This window comes from Thunnus thynnus, chromosome 2 (assembly GCF_963924715.1).
Source record: "Thunnus thynnus chromosome 2, fThuThy2.1, whole genome shotgun sequence".
NCBI lineage: Eukaryota > Metazoa > Chordata > Actinopteri > Scombriformes > Scombridae > Thunnus > Thunnus thynnus.
In genome coordinates this window covers 25,265,045-25,285,812 of record NC_089518.1, presented here as the reverse complement: position 1 = coordinate 25,285,812, position 20,768 = coordinate 25,265,045, and the positions used below count along the sequence as shown (strand labels likewise).

The window sequence follows — 20,768 nt, the reverse complement described above, 5'->3', positions numbered from 1 at the left end:
CTTGATGGCCTGGCATCTGATCAGGATGCGGTCTCCACTGTGTTCTTTGGGGCAGTCAGGAATGGGCCGGATCTCCACCGCATCTTCCTGGAACACAATAGCACAGAACGTTTTAAAACTGCGCAAAAAATAGGGAGTAGTAGTCGTTCAGAGAAGTTTCAGGAATTCAAGCAAGATTTACAGGTGCGGACTGAGAGGATTAGTGTGTGTGTGGAATCTTTCCAGCCGTGTTTTCACATTTCCAGCAGCAGTTTAAAGTTTCTGCTGTGCAACAATGGTTTATGGATATTTCTCTTATAAATCATATGAATAATTGATGGACTGTATTCAAAGAATACTGAACCAGAAACCACCCTGATGAGGGTTAGATAGCCAAAAACATTGGGGAATAAAGTATTGTATATTTAACAAATTTTGAAAAAAAAATTCTTTAACAGGGATAATGGACAGTCATTGACTGTCCCACTATTAGCTAGATAGCTGAATTTCATCAGCAGCCCCTGGGCAGGCAAATCCACAAGAGAATTACAGCATCAAATGTCATAATTCAGACAGGGTACAAAGAATAAAGACTTTCCATTTTAAACATTACATCATACAAAAAATGAAATAAAATACTCTATGTTTAGTACTTTGTGGTTAATGGTCACATGACTGGTTATGGTTCAGCTGAGATTTCAATTGTGATTTGAAATGTGATCTAAAGTTCACATTTAGTCTGCACATTGCTGTATGTGTATATCTAAAAATTGGAAAACTGGAGGCAGAGAATGTAACATAAAAATGAAACCTAACACACACACTTCCTGTACAACAATATAAACACTGACTGGCATATTACAGCCAGCTCTCTCTTTGTCTCACCTCATCAGCTGGTGGGTACAGAGCAAACAGCTCAGGATGTCTGTTCCCATGTCTTGCCTCTTGGTTCAAGCGGTCCAGCTCATCATGGCTGCTGAAGGCCAGCAGCCCCTCCACTCTCTGCTCCGGGGTCAAACACCGCAGGTTAAAGTCAGAGGAGGTCAATGTGCGGCCAGAGTCATCACTCAGCCCAGCTAGAGTCGGAGACTTGACCTGGGGCAAAAGCAGAAAGAAAAGGGTAAAAACAAAAACAACAAAAACAAAGGCTGAGCAAAGTAATGGGCTATTAAGGCAGAACATTTAAATAATATTACTTGAACAGGACCTACACTATAATAAATACATGTCAACATAACAATGCTTGCCAAACCTATTAACCATCAATTTCCCTCCCCAGTGTTCCTTCATGGCTTCATCTCTAAACCATTTAATAAATTTTCAAACTGCCTATACTGTATTTTTTAAACTAGCATCATAAACACCTGCCCTATCCTTTCACAGAATTTTATGAAGTGCCAAAACATACATTACATTAAAAATGTAGCTTCCATGCTAATGTTGTCAGCAGACACAACTAACAGCTAACAGGCATTTAGGGTGTCTAGACACTCTGTTTTGGCCTGGAGACAATGACAGTCTCCTGTGTTTTTCTGATCAAGGCTCTCAATGTAGAGAACAAAGCATAGGCTCGTGTTTAAGTTCATGAGATAGTTAAGTCTTTTTATTACAGTTTTGTTCAGCATGTGCTTTTATCTGGCACATGTGTAGTACATTACTGTAATTTTATGACAGTTGGATGCATTTTCAGTTTCAATTCCCTCCTTTGTCAAGTACATTTTCCTACTGTATTTTCATAGTCATGCATGTAATAAAGTCACCAGAATGCAAGAATCAAAGCCACTGAATCTTTGACATACAATATGATGCAATGATCTACTTGTCACGAGCGATATTGATGCATTCCGCATTAGCTGATCAATTTCTGTAATCAGAGATCTCCCAGCAGGCTGATGGTTTGCTATACAAAAATGATAGCAGCAAAGAGGGCCGAGCTGACTTGCTGACCCAGAGTCGCGACAGCTTTGAAAAACAAGCTCACCAGATGCTGCACATTTTTGACACCCAGTGCCCTGCCAGCAACAGCACTGGCCTGTTGGGCAAAATGAGCACCAGGCAGCAGCATTAGCTTATAGCCTTTAATTAAATCACTGACAATAGCAGGGTGACATGCAAATGTGTCCTCTCAGACACCCTGCAAGGTCTGGAAGGAGACTCAAGTGTCAGAAATACATGAAAGATGGCTTTTGTTGCACATTGTCAAACAAATTTATATTTTATATTTGGCGCCTTTTAGCTCAGCCTTGTTTGTTGCGGTTCTGGTTAAAAGACCTCCAAATACTGTACAAGACTCATTCATTCAGAAAATATCCATGCTCGGATACCACTAATAGTACTCTTACGAAGTGAATAAATCTAAAATCTCACTTTAATATGAACATACTGTACATTGGCTTCTTATCTTCAACCAACAGATACATTCTGTGCATCTGTAAAACTTCTCCAAGTCTGTGGCTCAGGTTCAAGCACAAAAGGACATTATCACAAGTGTTGTTAAACATGTCTGGAGTCAGGAAGTATTCACTGTATTTCCTGTGATAAACAGTTGCCACTAAACTTAATTAAAATCAAAGGATTTGAGCATCCTCTGCCCATCAGTAAGGGGTCTCTCAGGCTGGTACTGGCACCATATGGAATTACTCAGACTCAGCTACAGGGCAGGGCATAACCTCTCTGCTCCCATACTACATCCTGCTCTGAACAGTCCCTCTCGCCACCCCTCCCTCCTTGTCTGTCTCACTCCCATCATCCATCAATCTCACATCCCCGCTCTCAAACCACAGGCAAGGACTGACCGAGCTTCCCTGCTAAAGCCTCACTCTGTTCAGGCTCAGAGAGACCATCACACCATGATCCCAGGGCTATTGCTAAAGCAGATTGAACCATATAAGAGACCTATTAAGCACTGAAGGACAATAGCGCTGTTCTTCCCCTCTCTGTCACTCTCTTTCTGGCATGTAGATCATGGGAAGCCTGCGGCTGTAATAAGGGCCTTTTGGTTTGGGTGATTAACCAGAATTGGCAAGGATGAGGAGATAGGAGGGGGCTGGTGAGGCTGGCTGGTGGTGAGTGATGGCTGGGTAGTTAGCCAGAGGCTGGGAGTGGTACTGACGGGGACTTGGATTGGCTGGGACTGCCTAACCTAGGGATTTGGCCACTTTAAGACAAAAGAGCTAGAGAGTGAGGGCAGTGAGAGAGGATGGGAACTTGGCTCAAAATAATGTCAGTGGAGGACTGATGAGGGATGCAGACTTCAGCTACGTGATGATTTAAAAAGTTGTGTGATATTGTGATTTAACCACAATATCACTTTGACAGTCTAGTGGAACAAAGAGTTGATCAGGGATGGCGTGCATTAAAACATTCAGTTTTAGTTGTGTTCAAGCCAGGCTGAGTGAACTAGAAGGGCCACTGCCACAGTGGAAAGAGTGATAGGAATAACAAAACCCTGTTGTGTTCACTTTTAAAGCATCCCCCACCCAAGTCTCCCACCCCTCCCTCACTCTCCCACAGTAATGCAGTCTCTCTCTCTCAAGCCTTGATCAGTATGGACTACCATATTGCTCTCACTTAATGTCTTCTTTTCACAAAATTACACTTTAACCAAGTGCAACATATTGACATCCAAGGACAAAGTTGGAAAGTGGCTTTGCTTTTAACTCTGCTTGAGAAATACACCTAAAGAAATAGTTTGACTTTTTAGTAAACATGCTTATTTGTTGTGTGTGGAGCCAGAGCAACACAATGTTTAGCTTAGCTTAGCTTAGCATAAAGACTGGAAGCAGGGGGAAACAGATAGCCTGGATTTTAAAAATATCACCAATTATTACCTCTAAAAACTCACTAATTAACATGTTGCATCTCATTTGTTCAGTCAGTAGACAAACACAAATGCAAAAATCAATAATATGTGATTTTAGAGAAAGTTACAAAGTGATTTCTTGAGGAAGTTATTTGTCTGCCCAGCACTGTACAGTGAAAAGACAACAGGAAATCACAGCTCCTGGCTGTTGTTCACCAAGAAACAGTTACAGCAGAAAGCTTTAGAGGTGCTATTAGGCGTTTTTTTGTTTGTTTGTTTGTTTTTTACTATGTACAGTGAACCAGACCTAGCAGTCTATGCTACACTAAGCTGATTTGCTAAGGTAAGTTAACTGACTGCTGGATCGAGCTTCACATGAGAGTGAGTCTCACATGAGCTCTCAGCAAAAAAGCAATTAAGCATATTTTGCAAAATGTCAAAATATTCAGTTAAATTTAGACACTTGAAATGTATCAAGTTAATGCCAGAGATGCATACAAAGCTATATCAAAATATTTTCTTTTGTTTATTCTTGCCCAGAACCTAACTAAGCATCACAACCAAAAATTGTAACAGCTTTAAATGCGAGTAAATGCAGAATGTGACCAGAATATCAGTCTGCCACAATAGCTACAACACAAGAGTCTTATGAACTGTACAGGACAAGAGTGACTGAAGAAGGAAATAAGTGAATAATTGTTCCAGTGTAACAGAGCGGCCTTCCACACTGCACAAGACTGGCTTTGAGGAAGGCTATATGAAGAGAACTAATACTTCTCCTCTATTGAGTGACAAAGATTGTGAGTGAGGTTTCCTGATCTGAAGATCTGTGGGCTAATTCATCTCAACTCTATTCAGATGAAAACTGGAACTTTAGAACATTACTGTGTGTGTTGTACGTTTTAATTCACAGCTGGATGTGATTGTGTGACTTACTGGTGTCTGTTCTTTCTCTGACTGGACGTCGGACTCAAAGGTCTGCTTCTGAAGGAGTTTGTGTAGGCCAGCTCGTTCCGAATATGCACTCCAGCCATCCCCCTGGCACCTTCATATACACACACACACACACACACACACACACACACACACACACACACACACACACACACACACACACACACACACACACACCGCGTCAAATACCCAGACACAGATGTACACACCAGTAACAACATGCATGGTTACTGCTGATACACCTCTGCACTTCTAATCAAAGTAGATAACAACACAAACAGAAGTCTTACACAACATAGTGTCGGTGTATGTGTGTATGTGAGTGTTTGTGGGAGAGAGAGAGAGCAATAGAGAGAGCTCTACAATGTAATCAGATAGGAGATCCCAGTGTATAACATTTATCAGGCTCTCTCAGACTTCTTGTTTCCTGATTCACAGACACAAGCGACTTCTCAGACAGTTCCTCAACAGCTAAAATACTTACGAGGACATTATTGTCTGTGTTTTTTGGGATCTTTGATTAAGATACAAAAGCCTGAAGTGATCAATAAATGCTGTACATCAGAGAAAATCCACTTGGATATTATTGCTGAAGTTTTTTCATTCAAAACTGCACAGATATCTGTCAGGGTATCTACGTGAAGCCAAACAGCATGTACATCAGCTATATCAATCTTGAGAGTCCTGAGCATTCTGTAACTGTAACACGGTAACTCTTGTGCTTCTGTGGGAGACTATTTACCTTCTAGAGACCACAAGCCACGGCTGGGTGTAACTCTTTACACAGTCTCTCACATGGGGGTCCAACTCCACTCTACAAAGAAAGGGATGAGGAGGAGAAAAATTTCAAAGACACGTACACAGATTTTCATGCAGAAATGCTTGCAAACATTCACAGACAACTGAAAACTCTACATTCCTCTCCTGTCATGGTCAAGGTGTTGGGCAAGTGAAAACTCTGAGTAAGCTAAGATAACGTAAGTTGACAGAATAGTTTTACAGTGACTGAAGGCATTCAAAGAAAATGATTACACTCCTGGTTCTTATTCTGCAACCGCATGAATCTTTCTTAAGTCTATACTCCCAACCAGTGCCTTTCAACTCAATACACCTGAGAAATAACAAACAAACAAACTAATTTTGCACTTTATTTTACCATTTTTAATCTCTACATTTGATCTTATTGTAACACTTTACTCTCACCTTACTAGGTGTCTTTAATGTTGTTGTAACTCAGATCACAAAAGTTGCTAGATAAAAAAAAAAAAAAGTATTTTCCTACATGGGCTTGAAAAAACAGTGTTCGGAATCTGTCATTTCCTTACTCCTTTTAATCTCATATTTCTGTTTCAGTTTTGTGGGTGTTGTTGTTGCCAAACTTTTCTAGAAAAACGATTCAGTAGCGGATTGCATGAAGATTGTTATTTTACCACTAACAAACACTGATGATGAGCTAAAACACACTAATTTGTACATTTTCTGCACTATTTAACACTAAAGATCTCTTCATTCCTTTTGCCCTATCACCTTGTTCATTTCCTTTGAGAGGATTTTTCTTTTTACTCCTCTGTTGTCTAATATCTGTCTTCTTGTGACTCACCCATCCTCAGGGACAGAGTGTCGAATGGTGCGACACTCCTTATCCACCTGCTCCACCTTAAGGTCATCGTCTGGGAAGTCCCCAAGTTCCTGCATCAGGGCTGAGTCTCCACTTCTTAGCTGTGATATCAAGAACTCCTCCAAGTCCAAAGGCTCCACCGCTTCATACGACTGGGGCTGAAGAATCGAGAGGTGATGGTGAAAGGGAAGCAATGGGGTTGAAGGAGAAGAGGAGATTAAAGTAAGTAATAGGACACATAGCACCAAATATCTTTATTAAATATCCCAACAGAGCAGAGAATCAGTGGATCTCTTTGAGGGAGATTATTAATTATTTGTCTGAAAAGCTTAGATGTAAAGCATTCCCTCCATGAGACCGTGCATATTTAGGGTTAAGGTGACAAAAACAAAAGGAAATGCAAAAAAGAGGCAACATGATACAAAATGGATCAATCATTTGTGAAAAGCAATTGGTTGATTGATGAGTTTATATAGCCCTCAGTTGTACTCAAATAGTGCAGAAAAGGACTGAGAAAAAAAATAAAAGATAGGAGGGGAGGTGGGACCAGGCATGTTGAATCATGACTATTTTCTTATACCTCATACCTGTCGTGGAACAAAAGATTCAAGCACATACATAAATAGAAACTGGAACAAGCTGGACAGTATCAGACAGTTTTCACTGTGGACCTATTTTTAGACAGAAACTCTATCAGCACACACTCCAGAGCCACAGAAGATCAAAGGCAAAGCTGCAATCACTTTTATGTACAGTACAAATGGGCTGAAATTTTCATTTGGGTCTTTGAATCAGCACATATTGTTCAAATCGTCCATACACACAATGAAATAAATTCCCTGTGACACTTAAAGGGGAAGAATAAATGAGCTTTTCATCATTAGAAAGGGCTCTCTGTAGGGAAAAAAAAACACAACTGATGTGATAACACACGTCTCTTTTGTGGTGCCCGTCTGGCTGAGGTTGTAAAAGGGGAACCTGCATAGAGCAGGTGTTAGTGTAAAAGCGAAATGAGCAGGCCTCCAATCTGATTATAGTATGCAGGCTGATGTAGGCAAAAGCTTGGAAATAAACACACAAAGTCTCTCAACCCATAGAGTACAACATTTTAAGAGAAAAAAAAATCTGCATTAGCACTATCCAAAAAGAATATTTAAGCTTTTTAATCATGCACACTGTTCTGCACAGGAAGCGTTTGCACAACAATCAGGTAGTGTGCAAAATACTGGGTGAGAGAGAAAGTGTTACAGGAGACAGAGAGAGGGAAGAAAAACACAGAACCAAACTAACCGCTGGCATACAAACACTGACAGATAATGGACACAGAAGAGGTTTAGATAACTGCTGCAACAAGATGAGTCACTGATGTACTCAACTTTGGAGAGCGGAGCAAATTCCATTTGCCTTCAGACATGTTTTTACACATCAATCTACCCCGAGGAATATTTTTCTCTTCTGAGCACTCAGGAGCAAACTGTACCACAAGGGCTAGTATCAATGGCTAGCATGCAACACAAGAAGGAAAGAATACACAGAAAGCCAGACAGAGCAAGCATATGATTATTATTGTAAATGACACGCCTATCGATGAAAACTTTAGAGGAGGAGGTGTCAACAGTGTTTCTACAGTGGCGGTCCTCTCATCTATCTGCATCTCTCGTGCATTCTGCTTCAAAGTTCAAAGAATCATTGTAACATGGCTTCTTTTTCTTTCTTGTTTAGTGTGGAGGCTAACAGGAACAAATGAATGCAAATCTATGCATGCCTCCGATCAGCGCCTGCTGCTCTTTGGAGTCATGAGTGGAGCTAGTAAGCAAGCTTCTCCTTGCCAAATCAGTAGCAAGACTTTCTATCAGCTTATTTAGTAGTGATTATAAAGTTAATACCTTTGCAAGAATTTATGAGAATGAATATTGATTTTACCAGGAAGTGAAGGAATCTACATCAAAACAGACAAAACTCAATGTAGACAAACTCAACAAGAAATTAATTTAATAAGCTGCTTTTTTTTTAGTAAAATTACACATCTTTTACCAATAGCTGCAATATCAATTAAGAATTAAGAATTAAGAATATTAATCAATTTAAAATACAATGTCCATCTACCAACTGTTCAGTGTACAATATGACAAAACAGACATGTAAAGAAGTCATGACAAACAAAGTTCTAACAAGATACAGCCACCTTACGCCTGAGTCATGATATTCTGAACAATTAAGTGTACTAATTATCTCTTTCTATCATTTCATTAAATGACAGCTTACCTAATACAGAAAGTGTAGACTTACCCTGCTGAAAACTGAAAACTGCACAGCAAAAAGGAAGCATACAAAATGGCGTACTCCGGATATGGGAACCTGCAGTGTGCACCTACTGACGCTGAGTGCTTTTTGTTGAAACTATGCCACAATGCAGTGCACAGATCCTCTTAAAATTGATCCACATATTCCTAGAGGCTGAGAACCACAGTAGATCAGAGAAGAAACAATCAGCATTACCAAAAGTAGAAGAGACGTTTATAGTCTATCAAAAGGTTTAAGTTGAGCCTGACTGTTTTTACCCGCTAAATGTATTGACAGTGGTTGCATTCAAAGTCTTGCAGTTTGGAGTTGAAAGGGCGAAACCACAAGACATTACAGGAAGTGACATAAACAAGGCGTCCCTCCATCAACGGGTGTTTCAACAGACAGGAACAGAAACTAAAGACACACACACACACACACGTGTATGCTGCTTGTACACACACAGCCACTGCACATGTGCACAAAAACACATGCTGCTTTTCCTCTTAATCTCTCAATTTGTATATCAAACCTACAACGAACAACCACGAGCCATCAATATTCATCATTTCAGGCGCTATAAATGGCAGGAGAGTAAGAGAGGGAGAATTGTGATAACCGAAAAAGTGATCCCCGTCACAACTGCAACAACAAACATGCCTCCCTCCTCTCAACAAACATCCCACCCTCATCCCCGTGCTAGACGCGACTGCTGAATAATGGGAAACTATCATCCCCGAGATTATGGTATTAAAACCTCTCTCCCGTATCCCAAATCCGGCCATATTAAAGATTTGCCCGTGTAAGCTGCAAGGTAAGCAGGCCCCCATCCAGCGCTTGTCAGTAGCCAAGGCACTGACCCATTTCCCAAGCAGGTTAGAGATTAACCACGTTGCATGCTACAAGACGGGGTGGGATGGGATGGTCCAAGTATTCCTCCTCAAAACCTGTCAGCTGACTAGCTAAAGGATCATCACTGGGAAAGTATCAAAGGGCTGCAGCTCAGTCAGTCATGCACACAGATATGTCAGGAGACTTAGCGCCTAAGAGCTTTAGAAAACTTTCAATGAGAGAGACGTGGGGCGGCAGGGAGAGGAGATATGTGAGGGAAAGACAGAAATAGAAAAAAAAAAAAAAGTAGGAAGACTGACAGTGGAATATATGAATCTGGGAGGCAGAGACAGAGGTTCACAGGGTACCACAAGAGTGTAGTGGGAACAAATCCCTGCAAAGGATTACTGTGCATCATTCTGTCTGGTTGCTTGAGAGAGCAGGAATCACTCTTAACTCTCTGTTTGGCTTCAACTAAAGAGGCAGGAAAACAACCTGTCATAATGGTATTCAATCCTCTGCAGAAACTGCAGAAGAGATACTCAGTTTTCCAAACTCTGTTAAATAAACATAATAATAATAACAATAATAATATTATCAAAAGCATGTTAAACCATGACTGTGCTCTTATCCCATCTATTGTAAGAGGAAGGAAGATACTTCCTAAAAAAATCTCCTTTGCAGAAATACAGACAGCTGCTTTTTGTAAGAACTGCTACTTGTGCCGTAGCAGAATTTCCATGATTCAAATTATAATCTATGAAGACGAGACACCACACTGAGTCAGACATTCACAGAGCTAATGACAGTAAAGAGGATGTGAAGAAGATATGCTTAAATCCCTGTGGTGTAGGCAAAAGCACTAAAGCTGTGTGAGTGCAGCTTGGTGAGTGCAACACTCACTGTATATATTTATATTCACACAGTTAGCAGCACATAATGAGATATTCCTATGGAGGCCCAGCATTAATGTTAAATGATGTTTTGACCTATCATTTGGCCCTGCTGTGGGTATCAGGCTGTGAAGTCATATTGTAAATCGGCTGAGCTCTCTGACAGGTGACACCGGCATTCAGTTCTTGTCTGTTGCTCTTCTTAAACACACTTAAGTATTTATATTCATTCTGTTAGATAAATACTAAATACTGCTCATAAAAAGGAATTTGTCATTTGAAAACTTTGATGCATTTCCATTTTATTTAATTCCAAATGTCTTTCATGACCTATATTCCTTTCTGGAACCCGCCAGCAGCTATTGTCACACATTCAAATGTTCATAGTTCAAATGCAAAATGTTGACTTTGCTAATGACTAATTTTTCTAGGTAAATATGAATCAATAATAGACCTGATACTTGATGGATAAAACTGAGAAATAACAGATTCATTTTAAAAAGCCAATGTTGTTTTATTTATTTATATATTTATTTATTTTTTATAGAAGGAAACTCACCACATTGAGGCACACTGAGGCTGAAGCGTTGGAGTTGGTTCGGCTGTGATTAAAGCCATAGTTCCCACTGAAGTTTCGCCTGATCTCTGCAGACGAATGCCTGGAACAAAACATGGAAACACATAAAGATTCATTAGGTTATGTGACCAGAGGGCATATCAGTATAGCAAATATGTGGGGATTTGGAAGCTTTTTGTTGGAAAACAGACATATAAAAACGTCTCCAACCTTATGTAAAACCATAACTTTTGTACATTGCGACCAACATGCGCTTAGCATATCTTAATGAGAGATGCAACAGAAATTCCAGCATTGTTCCTACTCGCATTAGTTTGAATTGGTCAGCCGTGGCGATTCCATTCAAACCATTGTTCGCTCTCTACAGAAGCACATCTCTGCTGGCTGTGTAAAGGCTTTGTCATGCTGGCAGCCATACAGGCAGTGGAGTAAATATGGTGTCCTGATTTAAGGGTCAGGCGGAGCAGGAAATCAACATGACATAGGAATGAAGGGGTATTCAAATACATTGAGTAGATGGGGTCGGTGTGTATGCGTCTAAATGTGTGTGTGTGTGTTTGCCTGTAGCTCTCTCCAAAAAGAGGGGAGAACAGAGAATGACAAGAGCAGAGCCAGTGTCCCAATTTGTTGCACACATTTCGTCTCACTGCATCGCTGTGCTAATGCGCTGTCTATTTCTTTGTAATTAATCTACCATATCATTGGAGCTCTACCAAACTCTACACAATAACTGCCTTATTCTCTGTGGCTAAATGCTGAAAGGCCAGTTTTGTGTGTATAAGCATGTGTATGTGTGTTAAGTATGTGTGTAAGTTTTTATTTATGTGTTGTTTTGAAATTGTTCAGATTTGTATGCATTTGTGCATACTGTGCGAGTGTCACAAACATTTTATTGCATCATTGCCACACAGGGTAAAGTTAAAGGGCAAAGACATAAGCAAATGGGTCACATTGCCGACCACCTACCCTGTGGTCAATCTCATTTGTTCATTAAGTCCCCATGGCCATTGTTACAACAGCCCTGCTACTAATTACCACAAAAACCCATAAACATCAAGTGAAGGAATGCCACCATATCAAAACGTCAAAACCACTGAAGCTGCAAAGTCATGAAGCATGTAAAATCTGTAAGACATCTAAAAACTATTAATCATTTTCTAGAAAAACATTGGTTGCATCACCAGAGTAAACGCTGGTTAATATCCAATGTCCCCACATGCATTTCTGATCTTTTACAGTTCAATATAAAGGGCCTCAATGAAAAATACAAACTTCTTCAATCTGAGACACTTTCCCCTCCCTCCTGTCAATGTCACGACATGCTGCGTAAATACAGTAACTGCATGCCGGGGAAGGTCAAGGCATGGGTGGAAGAACAGTATACAAATTTACACAAAGAGCAAAGTCCAGGAGAGCAGCGGCATTTAATTTAAGTCAACATTCAACATAAACTGCTCCGCTGTGGTTTCAAACTCAAGACCAGGTACAGAAAAGAAACATTACACAATATGTACAAACTAAACACCAATAACAATGCAAATGTGTACATCATTGAAATAAATGGCTGCAAATGGCATGAAGGCATGAAGGCACAAGGCAGAGGCCTATAACGACACACATATGCATGCTGATTTGCAGTGTGCACCAACATACACATACACACAAAGGTATGTCTGGCCATGTTATCAACTTTTACTCTTTCATCACTAGCAATAACAGTGCTGTTATGCAATTCTCACTTGTGCAAAAGTCATTTTTAACCTAAACCTCCACACTTTTCAACGTGTTTATAAGCCTTACTTGACTCAGAACACATATTGTGCAAAAGCACACCCGGAGGCTGTTCAGTACAACCAAAATCATGTACTGCTGGTCACTGAGTGGGTCTATTGGATCATTATGGTTTACTATCCTTGCACCAGGGCTCTTAGACAATAATTGTTAGTTGTCTTGCTTCGTATCCAACCTCCCACCTGCACAATCATCACCAAACTAATGTCTCATCACACGGCCACTTTTTACACTACTAATGGCTACAGGGAACGTGCTGAGTTGCACTCCTTGTAATGCAATGAGTCAAATCACATAAGCCTGTGGAGCTTAAAGGAGCTGGAGGCAATAGACTGAAGCGCCAGAAAGCTTCAAGTCAACAGGATTGACACTCCTCCTAGCTCCACCTCCCGCCTTATCTGGGGAGTAAGTGACAGGACAGACTTATGACTTCTGCCTCAGACGTCTCCGCTTGGGTCCAATTGGTTTTAGCATGTTTCACTTTGAAATGAGAATGGCAGGGGAATGGGGCTGCTGAGATTTATGTGATTCTGATGTTAAATACTGCCTCTTTAACTAGATTAAATAATCAACACACAAGAAGCAGGCCTACAGTAGACAAGACTTTGATGGCTCCAGTTTAATGGTTCCATTCAGCTGCTGACCGAACAAAACAAAAAAAAACCAGAAGAAACAAGAATTCCTTTTCTTGCCCGAGAGCAGATTGTGTGGTGGGTGTATTGAGCTTGTACCCGAGGCAATTCAAACCTTGTAAAATCTTCTCATAACTTGACTTGTAAAGAATCGTGCCCTACCCTGTGTATAAACTGAGCCCACAACCACTGAGCCACTAACATGTGCCCTCCCTCGTCATCTTTCATTGCTATAAGAAACAAAGCTCATTCATATCTGTATCATCACATATCCCATACTGTATATTAAGTATAATTTGCATAGATACATGCATTGTCACATGAATGCACATGTGGGTGCTTGCTAGCATACAAACACACAGGCTCTATCTATAAAAAGACTGGGCAACTAAAACAGTAATCAGCCCTTGCCAGAAGAGCCAAGCAGGCATTATTTTACCACTAGTAGACCAACAGCTTGTCACAGCAGACAGCATCTGTCATTCTCTTTAATGGACCCGTGTCTTGGCATCCTCTGTTACATAAAACCAAAGCTGCTCTTGTCAGAAAGACAAAAAGCAGAGCTTTGGATTTTGGTCGTTTTGGTGTTATGATCTCAAAAGCAGATTTTATAATAAGCCCAGCATTGACCAATATCTTGATCATTACTTTTTACTGAAACCACTAAGACTGAGAAAGTAACAATTGTATTGGATCAACACGAAGGCTTCTGAACATTTCAGGGACAAATATTTGACTGTCAACAATACTTGCTATGTTTTTAGCTGAGAGGACACAGATCATAAGAGATAATAAATAAAAGTAATGACTGTTTGAATAGGAAGACTTCAGGGAAATGGCTACACCATCTTTAATTAGGACCGACTGTTTCTGAAGAAACAGCTGTTATTGAAGTTGACTGCTTTGGTCTTGAGAGCAGCTTCTGAGTTTGTTTGTGCCTCATCAGGGCGTAGGGCTTCAGGTCTGAGACCTCTGAGAATGACCATTGTGGCATTCCCCGAAAGGCACATTTTTTCACCAACGCTCTTTCAGTTTGATTATGTCGTCCTAAAATGTGAGCAGAGCCCGGATCAGCAAATCGGCGCATACTGCAACCCACTTTGAGCAAAGTGTAAGAGACTCCCAAATGTCTTGAATATGCATTTCAAATGAAAGGCTAGGCTAAATAGATGTCCGTGGGCATGAATGCTTTGAATACAATCAACTCATCCTGAAGAAGGCAGTTTGCAGAAACGTCCATCTTTACAAGATTCTTTCATTACAAGGTTCTTTTTTCGTTTTCCAGAAAGAACCACATTTATGTGCTGGCATTGCAGCAACTATTATCACAACATCACCTTGCTCATGTTGAAGGTCCATCATTATTACATCATACCGTAATAATGTAGAGAGACTACATGAGACTGATGGGGAAACTCGACATTTGTGTAATTTGCTACCCCCCCTTCATCCACAATAAGGCTGGGTTAGGGGTGTAATCTGATTACCAGTGTGCTGCATGTGCACACAGATTTTATAGCAACCAGGTTGCCATAGTGCATATAAACTCTTTGTCTGATCTCCTGTGTAACCTGATTTGTTGTGTGCATGTAAACATAACGACTGTCACTATATCACAGGCCTCAATGTCTTGAGAACATGCAAAACGCCCAGAAAATCAAGCAAAATGTCAATAAATGTGCTTTCTTTGGGATCAAACATTTTCATATAACACCAGCAAAGTATTTTCTTTTTACAATGAACTGCTAAGAAAGCATTTTCTCTAGCTAAAAACTAAGCCTGATGACAATGATTACCTTTTTTTTTTTTCTTTTATGAGATATAATTAGACTCAGTAATCAACACTGATGAGGATGGCACACTGAAAACAGCTGCTACCAGGGAGTCGATGTGGAGCCAGAATTACTACTGACATCAAGCTGCGGCGATTAATCAGAGACTGCTGATGACAGATTAGGAACACTGTTAAAAAACATCAAGACTCAGCACATTTTATGGTCACATTACCCAATTCTCTCACAGTAAAACTGATGAAAATATATCATGTATCACATCATCAGCAAATCAATTATAGCAACTGCCATGTCAAATCACTGATTAGTAGACTAATTAACCATAAATCAATTTTACCTTTTTTCAATGTTTACTTATTTAATGATTCCATTTAGTACAGGAAAACAATGCTATTTTGGAGGTAGATAATTGCATGCTATGTTAACCAGACTTTGATTGTTACTACAAACACTGGAATATCCGTGGTTATATTGTTATAACCACTGACCTTATGTCACACTGTGCTAATTAGATCATCCTGTATGAGGAAGAAATAAGAACTTGTTACTTATTCAGGGAAAATGAGAACAAAAAAAAGTGTTTTATCATTAATCAGAATAAAATACTTTTGTTAAAGCAGCTATGTGTGTGACCCCGTTATTTCAAGTATTTATGAGCTGTCAAATCTGCCTCTAATCTGTCAGTAATGCTAGACCTCAAACTACAGGGAGTCATTTAATATGAATAATACACACTTATTTCTTAAAATATGTGCCTTCACAAAAGTTGGGTCATGGAACCCCAACCCAAAGTATGATTTCTCAGTGTGGGTTCCAGTGTGAAACCCTTTAATCGTCCCTCTCCTATAGAAAGTAGCTGGCCATTTTGTTGCGTCATGCTGTCTATGGCAGGCCTGCACTTGCTGTGTGTGCATATGGTGCCTTTCTGTCAGCATTTCTGGAATCGTTGCCCAAGCATTCCTGAAATTGAGTCTGGCTCTAAAGCTGCAGTATCACTGCTTCTCACAGCTACATTCTGATTAATAGCCCCCCTCCCCACCACCACCACCACCACCATCACCACCAAAATAGCCAAATCTATAGTTCTACTCATGATTATCTGTATTTAGGTTGACTCCTCATGACGTGACTCCCACCAGGGAGGAGGTTCAGCCAGGCAGTCTACAATTATTGCTATTATCATCATTATTATCAAGTCAATCCACTGGAGGTGGGTAGCTGCTTCAGTTTGCATGTTGTAGCCTGAAACACCTTCTCCCATAAGTCCTCCCTCTGTCATCTGAGCCAAAGAGGAAACACTTTAAAAAAAAAACAGTGGTGTGCTGTACATGGCAAGAGGGAAGCAGACCAAAGGGATGTCCCCACTGTGTGTCTCATACTATCATATGTCTCCAGACTTAATGAGTCTTACTGCTATCAGCACCATCACGGCTCAGCTTCCTGTCAGAGGGAGGCACTCACAAACACAGCAGTCATTTGGCATGACTCAAGTCACAGACTGCTCCAAGGAACAACAACAAAAAAAGTGACAGAAGGAAACTTTAAGCACAACTTCTTGTTGAGTTTGAATGATTTGACCACAGGGTGAGTCATTAATCAAATGTTTTAAGTAGGCTAAAGAGGCACACCAAGCAGATGTCATAAGCCAGTACCCGGAGGAAATCAGATGCAACTCAATCTGGATCCCACTGCCACTTAAGGGTATTGAACGACAGAGGCCTCGTGTCCACAGCTGTCCTCACACCTGTTACCATATGCTAGTGGGTAATGTAATCTATTGAGGTTTCAGCTACATTCTGTCTATTCATTTAAATCTAACATTGTGCTGTGCTGTGTTTCTTTGCATTGTGCGTTACTGACCACCATATTCTCAACATTTCCTTTCCATTCCCTTTTTTTTTGTGCTTATGAAGAAAACACACATTTCCTGATTTTAAACCGCCACGAACAAAAAGCGAAGTGAAACCAGAACGACGTGTCCACGGTGGGCAGGATTTCCTTCACACTCCATCCTGATAGAGAGACTGAGAAAGGAACTATATTAGAACATATAGGATATTAAGGGGTGGGTAAAAGAACACTTGTCAAATCACTTAAGCAAAAACTTGTACAAATAAGGGTTGTACTAGTTTGCGTGCCAATTAACAGGTTTTTCAGCCTGCCACATACCATATACTTACGTTTCAACTTGTGATCACTCTTCCTCTTTCTAGAAGTTTATGTGGCTCTTGTTGCTAGGATTTTCTCGGCTGTTCCACTTGACATTTTACATGATCTTGTAGTTTTTGTGACCAATGCGACCATAATATAGTTTTCAGATGATATGGCCATTTTTGAAGCTCCATTAGATGTCTCGTGGTTCTTTGAAATTACACCAAACTGCTGGTTGTTAAACCTCTTTTAAAGCTCACACTGACCACACTGAATGTACCTGTAATGTGTTTATAATTATTCAGGGTTCTTTCCAATATAGTGTTTGCAACAATTCATAAATGCATCAACTATACACTCCACAACAGTATGCTTCCCTACAGTACAGCATCTTCTAAGCAGCCCCTCTACTGGCCCATCACTGGATTCAGGCTGTGACCATAAGATCCCTTACACCCCCTCAGCAGCTGAGCTCAGCTCTGCACAGCAAAGCATATATCTATCCATGATTTCTCCTGGCTATGCAAAACAAGAGTATGTTACATTCCCTAAGGTAGTGGTAGTGGTGGAAAGAGGATTTTACACTCAACACAGGAAAAAAATAAAACTTTGGACAAGAGATGAAATGATATTCAATTAATCCTTTAAGTTACTTTTCAAGCAAATTCACTAGTTCCAGCTTCTTAAATGTGAGGATTTCCTGCTTTTCTCTGTTTTATATCATAAAAAAATCTCTTCAAAATCTCTTGGTTTGGGACTAGGAGCAAGTAATCTGAAGACATCACCTTACATATTAGGGTATTGTAACATTTCTCACTGTATTCTGACATTTTATAGACAAAACAATTGATTCATCAAGAAAATCCGTAATGAAAATAATCTTAAACTACTTTGAATTTCTTTCAAAAATATTTTGTATGACTGTATAAGTGGTAATTTTAGACTGTACACTTATGAAAGCTTGTAAAAACTGGAGAAGCAAGGAAACAGATTTTTGGTCAATAGCGCTTTAAAAAAAGAGAGGATCACAGAGGATTAAAACAGTGCTGCTTGTGAACTACAAAAACAAATGTGAGAGAAAACAATTTGTTTCCTCATTATTGCCTCATGACTTTGACAAAGACTGACCAAAAATGACCCGCTCTGCCCCTAATCCACTTCCACAGTGTGAATGAACCCCAGTGCAAAGTTTATTAAACTGCTGTAACATAAGGCACTGTGCAGTGTATAACAAAACACTCAGTTTGACCGGCACACGCTGTGGCAAGAGGAGCCCTGTAGGGAGAAGCCTGATATGCCAGCCCTGCACTGCTAATCATAGGAAGTAATAGTGTATTTGTTTTAATGCAACAGGAGCATGGTACACAATGGACTTCCATGTACATACTTCCTCCACACCTGGCCAGTGACACAGCAGGAACTATGACCACATCCCTCCTCATTTACAGTGGCTGTACTCAGACTTTACACACCACAGGAAATGATCACATTAGAAACACTAGATATAGAATCAGCATCCTCATGAGGAGGAAACGACACTGATAAAATACAGATCTATCTTTAAGTTCAGCATTGTTTGCTCTCTTCAGACTGTTAAGTGTGACTGGTGAGAGAAACTCATGTATTCATGATTGATCACATGGCTGTCACTTTTACAAGAAGTTAAGCATGTCCTGTAATAACTCTTATGCGCTCTTATGACAAAAAAGTTGATTGTTTCATATCCTCCAGGCTGTTTTGTTGTTTTTTTGTACCTCGGGACAGAGTGAACTGACCTGCAGCATTAACATTCACAACATGTGGCTGCTCGCTCCGCTGTGAAAACCCCTCAAACTGTCAAAACAGGGGCTCCTTCCCAAATTCTCCGGGGAAGCACTAAGAGTTCACGCTCACCGCTAAAAAAAAAACAAAACTATCAAAACAACCACAGCTTTCTATATGAGATGTTTACCTGTTGATTTTCAGAGCGAAAGCCCGTCGCTCTGCGCTGCCCAGAGAAGCCATACGCGAGTGTAAAGTCCAGTTCAGCCGCGCTGGCTTCGGTGTTTTCCTGCGGTCTCGCCGCCTCGCTGACTGTCACCCGACGCACCGCACACCGCTCCTCGCTACAGTCCGACAGTCATGTCAACACTCATCTTGGTTGTGGCGGGCAGGGGCAGCTTTCCTGGGTGTAAACTTCCGCATTTGCTCTGAGCCATCCCGCAGAGAGAGAGACACAGAGAAGAGAGAGAGAGAGAGAGAGAGAGAGAGAGAGAGAGAGAGAGAGAGAGAGAGAGAGAGAGAGAGAGAGAGAGAGAGAGAGAGAGAGAGAGTGGGAGGAGATGATGGGACACGCTTGATCAGACGCGCGCTCCCTCGCTGCCGAGATAAGCATGTGGGTTTTGATGAAAGCAGTGGTTCTCAAAGTGGGGTTCGGGGATCCCCAGAGGTCTTTGATGGGGTTCCAGGGGGTCCCCAGAAAAAAGGGGGGACCATTTATTTTCATTGTATTGACTATTTTGGTCATGGTTTTCATACACTTTATGTAATATAACATCTAAAAGCAAAAATCTTAACAGATGTGGGACAAAATCTAAGTCTAATTTGTGTCAGTTTAGGGGTCATTGACGTGAAAAGATCCCCTCCACACATGTATTAAGACATGAAAATACTCTTCTTGGAACAATAATATGTGTCTGACAAATGACACCTATTACTTCTTCCAAAAAAGTCAAGAATCTATGAATATGCAAATATATTTAATCTCACAAGTGTAACTCCTACTTCACTGTAAAGTCCATTCTCAGTATTTGTGCACTAGAGGTTTCAAGTTTCCTCGTCACACTTGGGTAAGTTGAATACTGGACCAGAATTGGCTTCCAAACTATTTGCGATGTCACAAATCATGCTCATAGGCTTGCCTCTTAAAATCAGATTTCGGGGAAAAAGAGAAACTTTCCACTGTCAGCAGATGAAAGTGAAAACAACTTTCTAGTGTCAAACTCTGCACACACATCATTCAACACAGTGAAGCTCAAACATCCAACAAGGAGAAAAACATATTTATCAGTAGAGGGGGACTTCAGCAGTTTTTTTTTTTCTGTTAAAAAAACACACACACTTGTGCATGTGAGTGGCAGGAGACATTAAGAGTGACAGGGAAACCAAATCCATGGAAATGAAATACTAAATACTAAAATAGTAGGGGAGAACAGGATCTCAATTTCCTACACATAAAAACAAGTTTGAGTCAGTGATGTCACTCATTCATCTCCTGCTCTTCCAAACTCACAATTATATTTTCTGGAGAAAAAAAATTGAGGATTATTTTCACAATTACACCAACCATTCAATTAAGCTGTAAGTCAAGGATGCAATACTATACTACGAAAACAAACAAAAAAAAACAACAACAGAAAGTTCAACGGGCTGTCAATTTAAAAAATTTAAATATTTTTAATTTCAAAAGTTTAACTGCTTAATAC

The 20,768-nt window shown here is 40.3% G+C and overlaps 1 protein-coding gene across 2 annotated transcripts in view; it reads right to left on the bottom strand.

The window, feature by feature from the left end:
- dock8 (dedicator of cytokinesis 8) overlaps positions 1 to 19,501 on the bottom strand; it is a 53,440-nt gene extending 33,939 nt beyond the window's left edge. The window contains exons 1-7 of one of the 2 annotated variants that reach the window (XM_067612586.1): positions 19,256 to 19,501; positions 10,920 to 11,019; positions 6,336 to 6,511; positions 5,478 to 5,549; positions 4,718 to 4,826; positions 865 to 1,074; positions 2 to 87 (exon numbers count right to left, since the gene is read on the bottom strand). In XM_067612586.1, coding sequence (XP_067468687.1) covers positions 2 to 87; positions 865 to 1,074; positions 4,718 to 4,826; positions 5,478 to 5,549; positions 6,336 to 6,511; positions 10,920 to 11,019; positions 19,256 to 19,308 — 806 coding nt within the window. In that variant the 5' untranslated portion in view covers positions 19,309 to 19,501. Of the gene's footprint in view, position 1; positions 88 to 864; positions 1,075 to 4,717; positions 4,827 to 5,477; positions 5,550 to 6,335; positions 6,512 to 8,642; positions 8,943 to 10,919; positions 11,020 to 19,255 lie in introns of those variants that run through there. The other variant, XM_067612593.1, reaches the window with a different exon arrangement.
- Between the last annotated feature and the right edge of the window lie 1,267 nt (positions 19,502 to 20,768).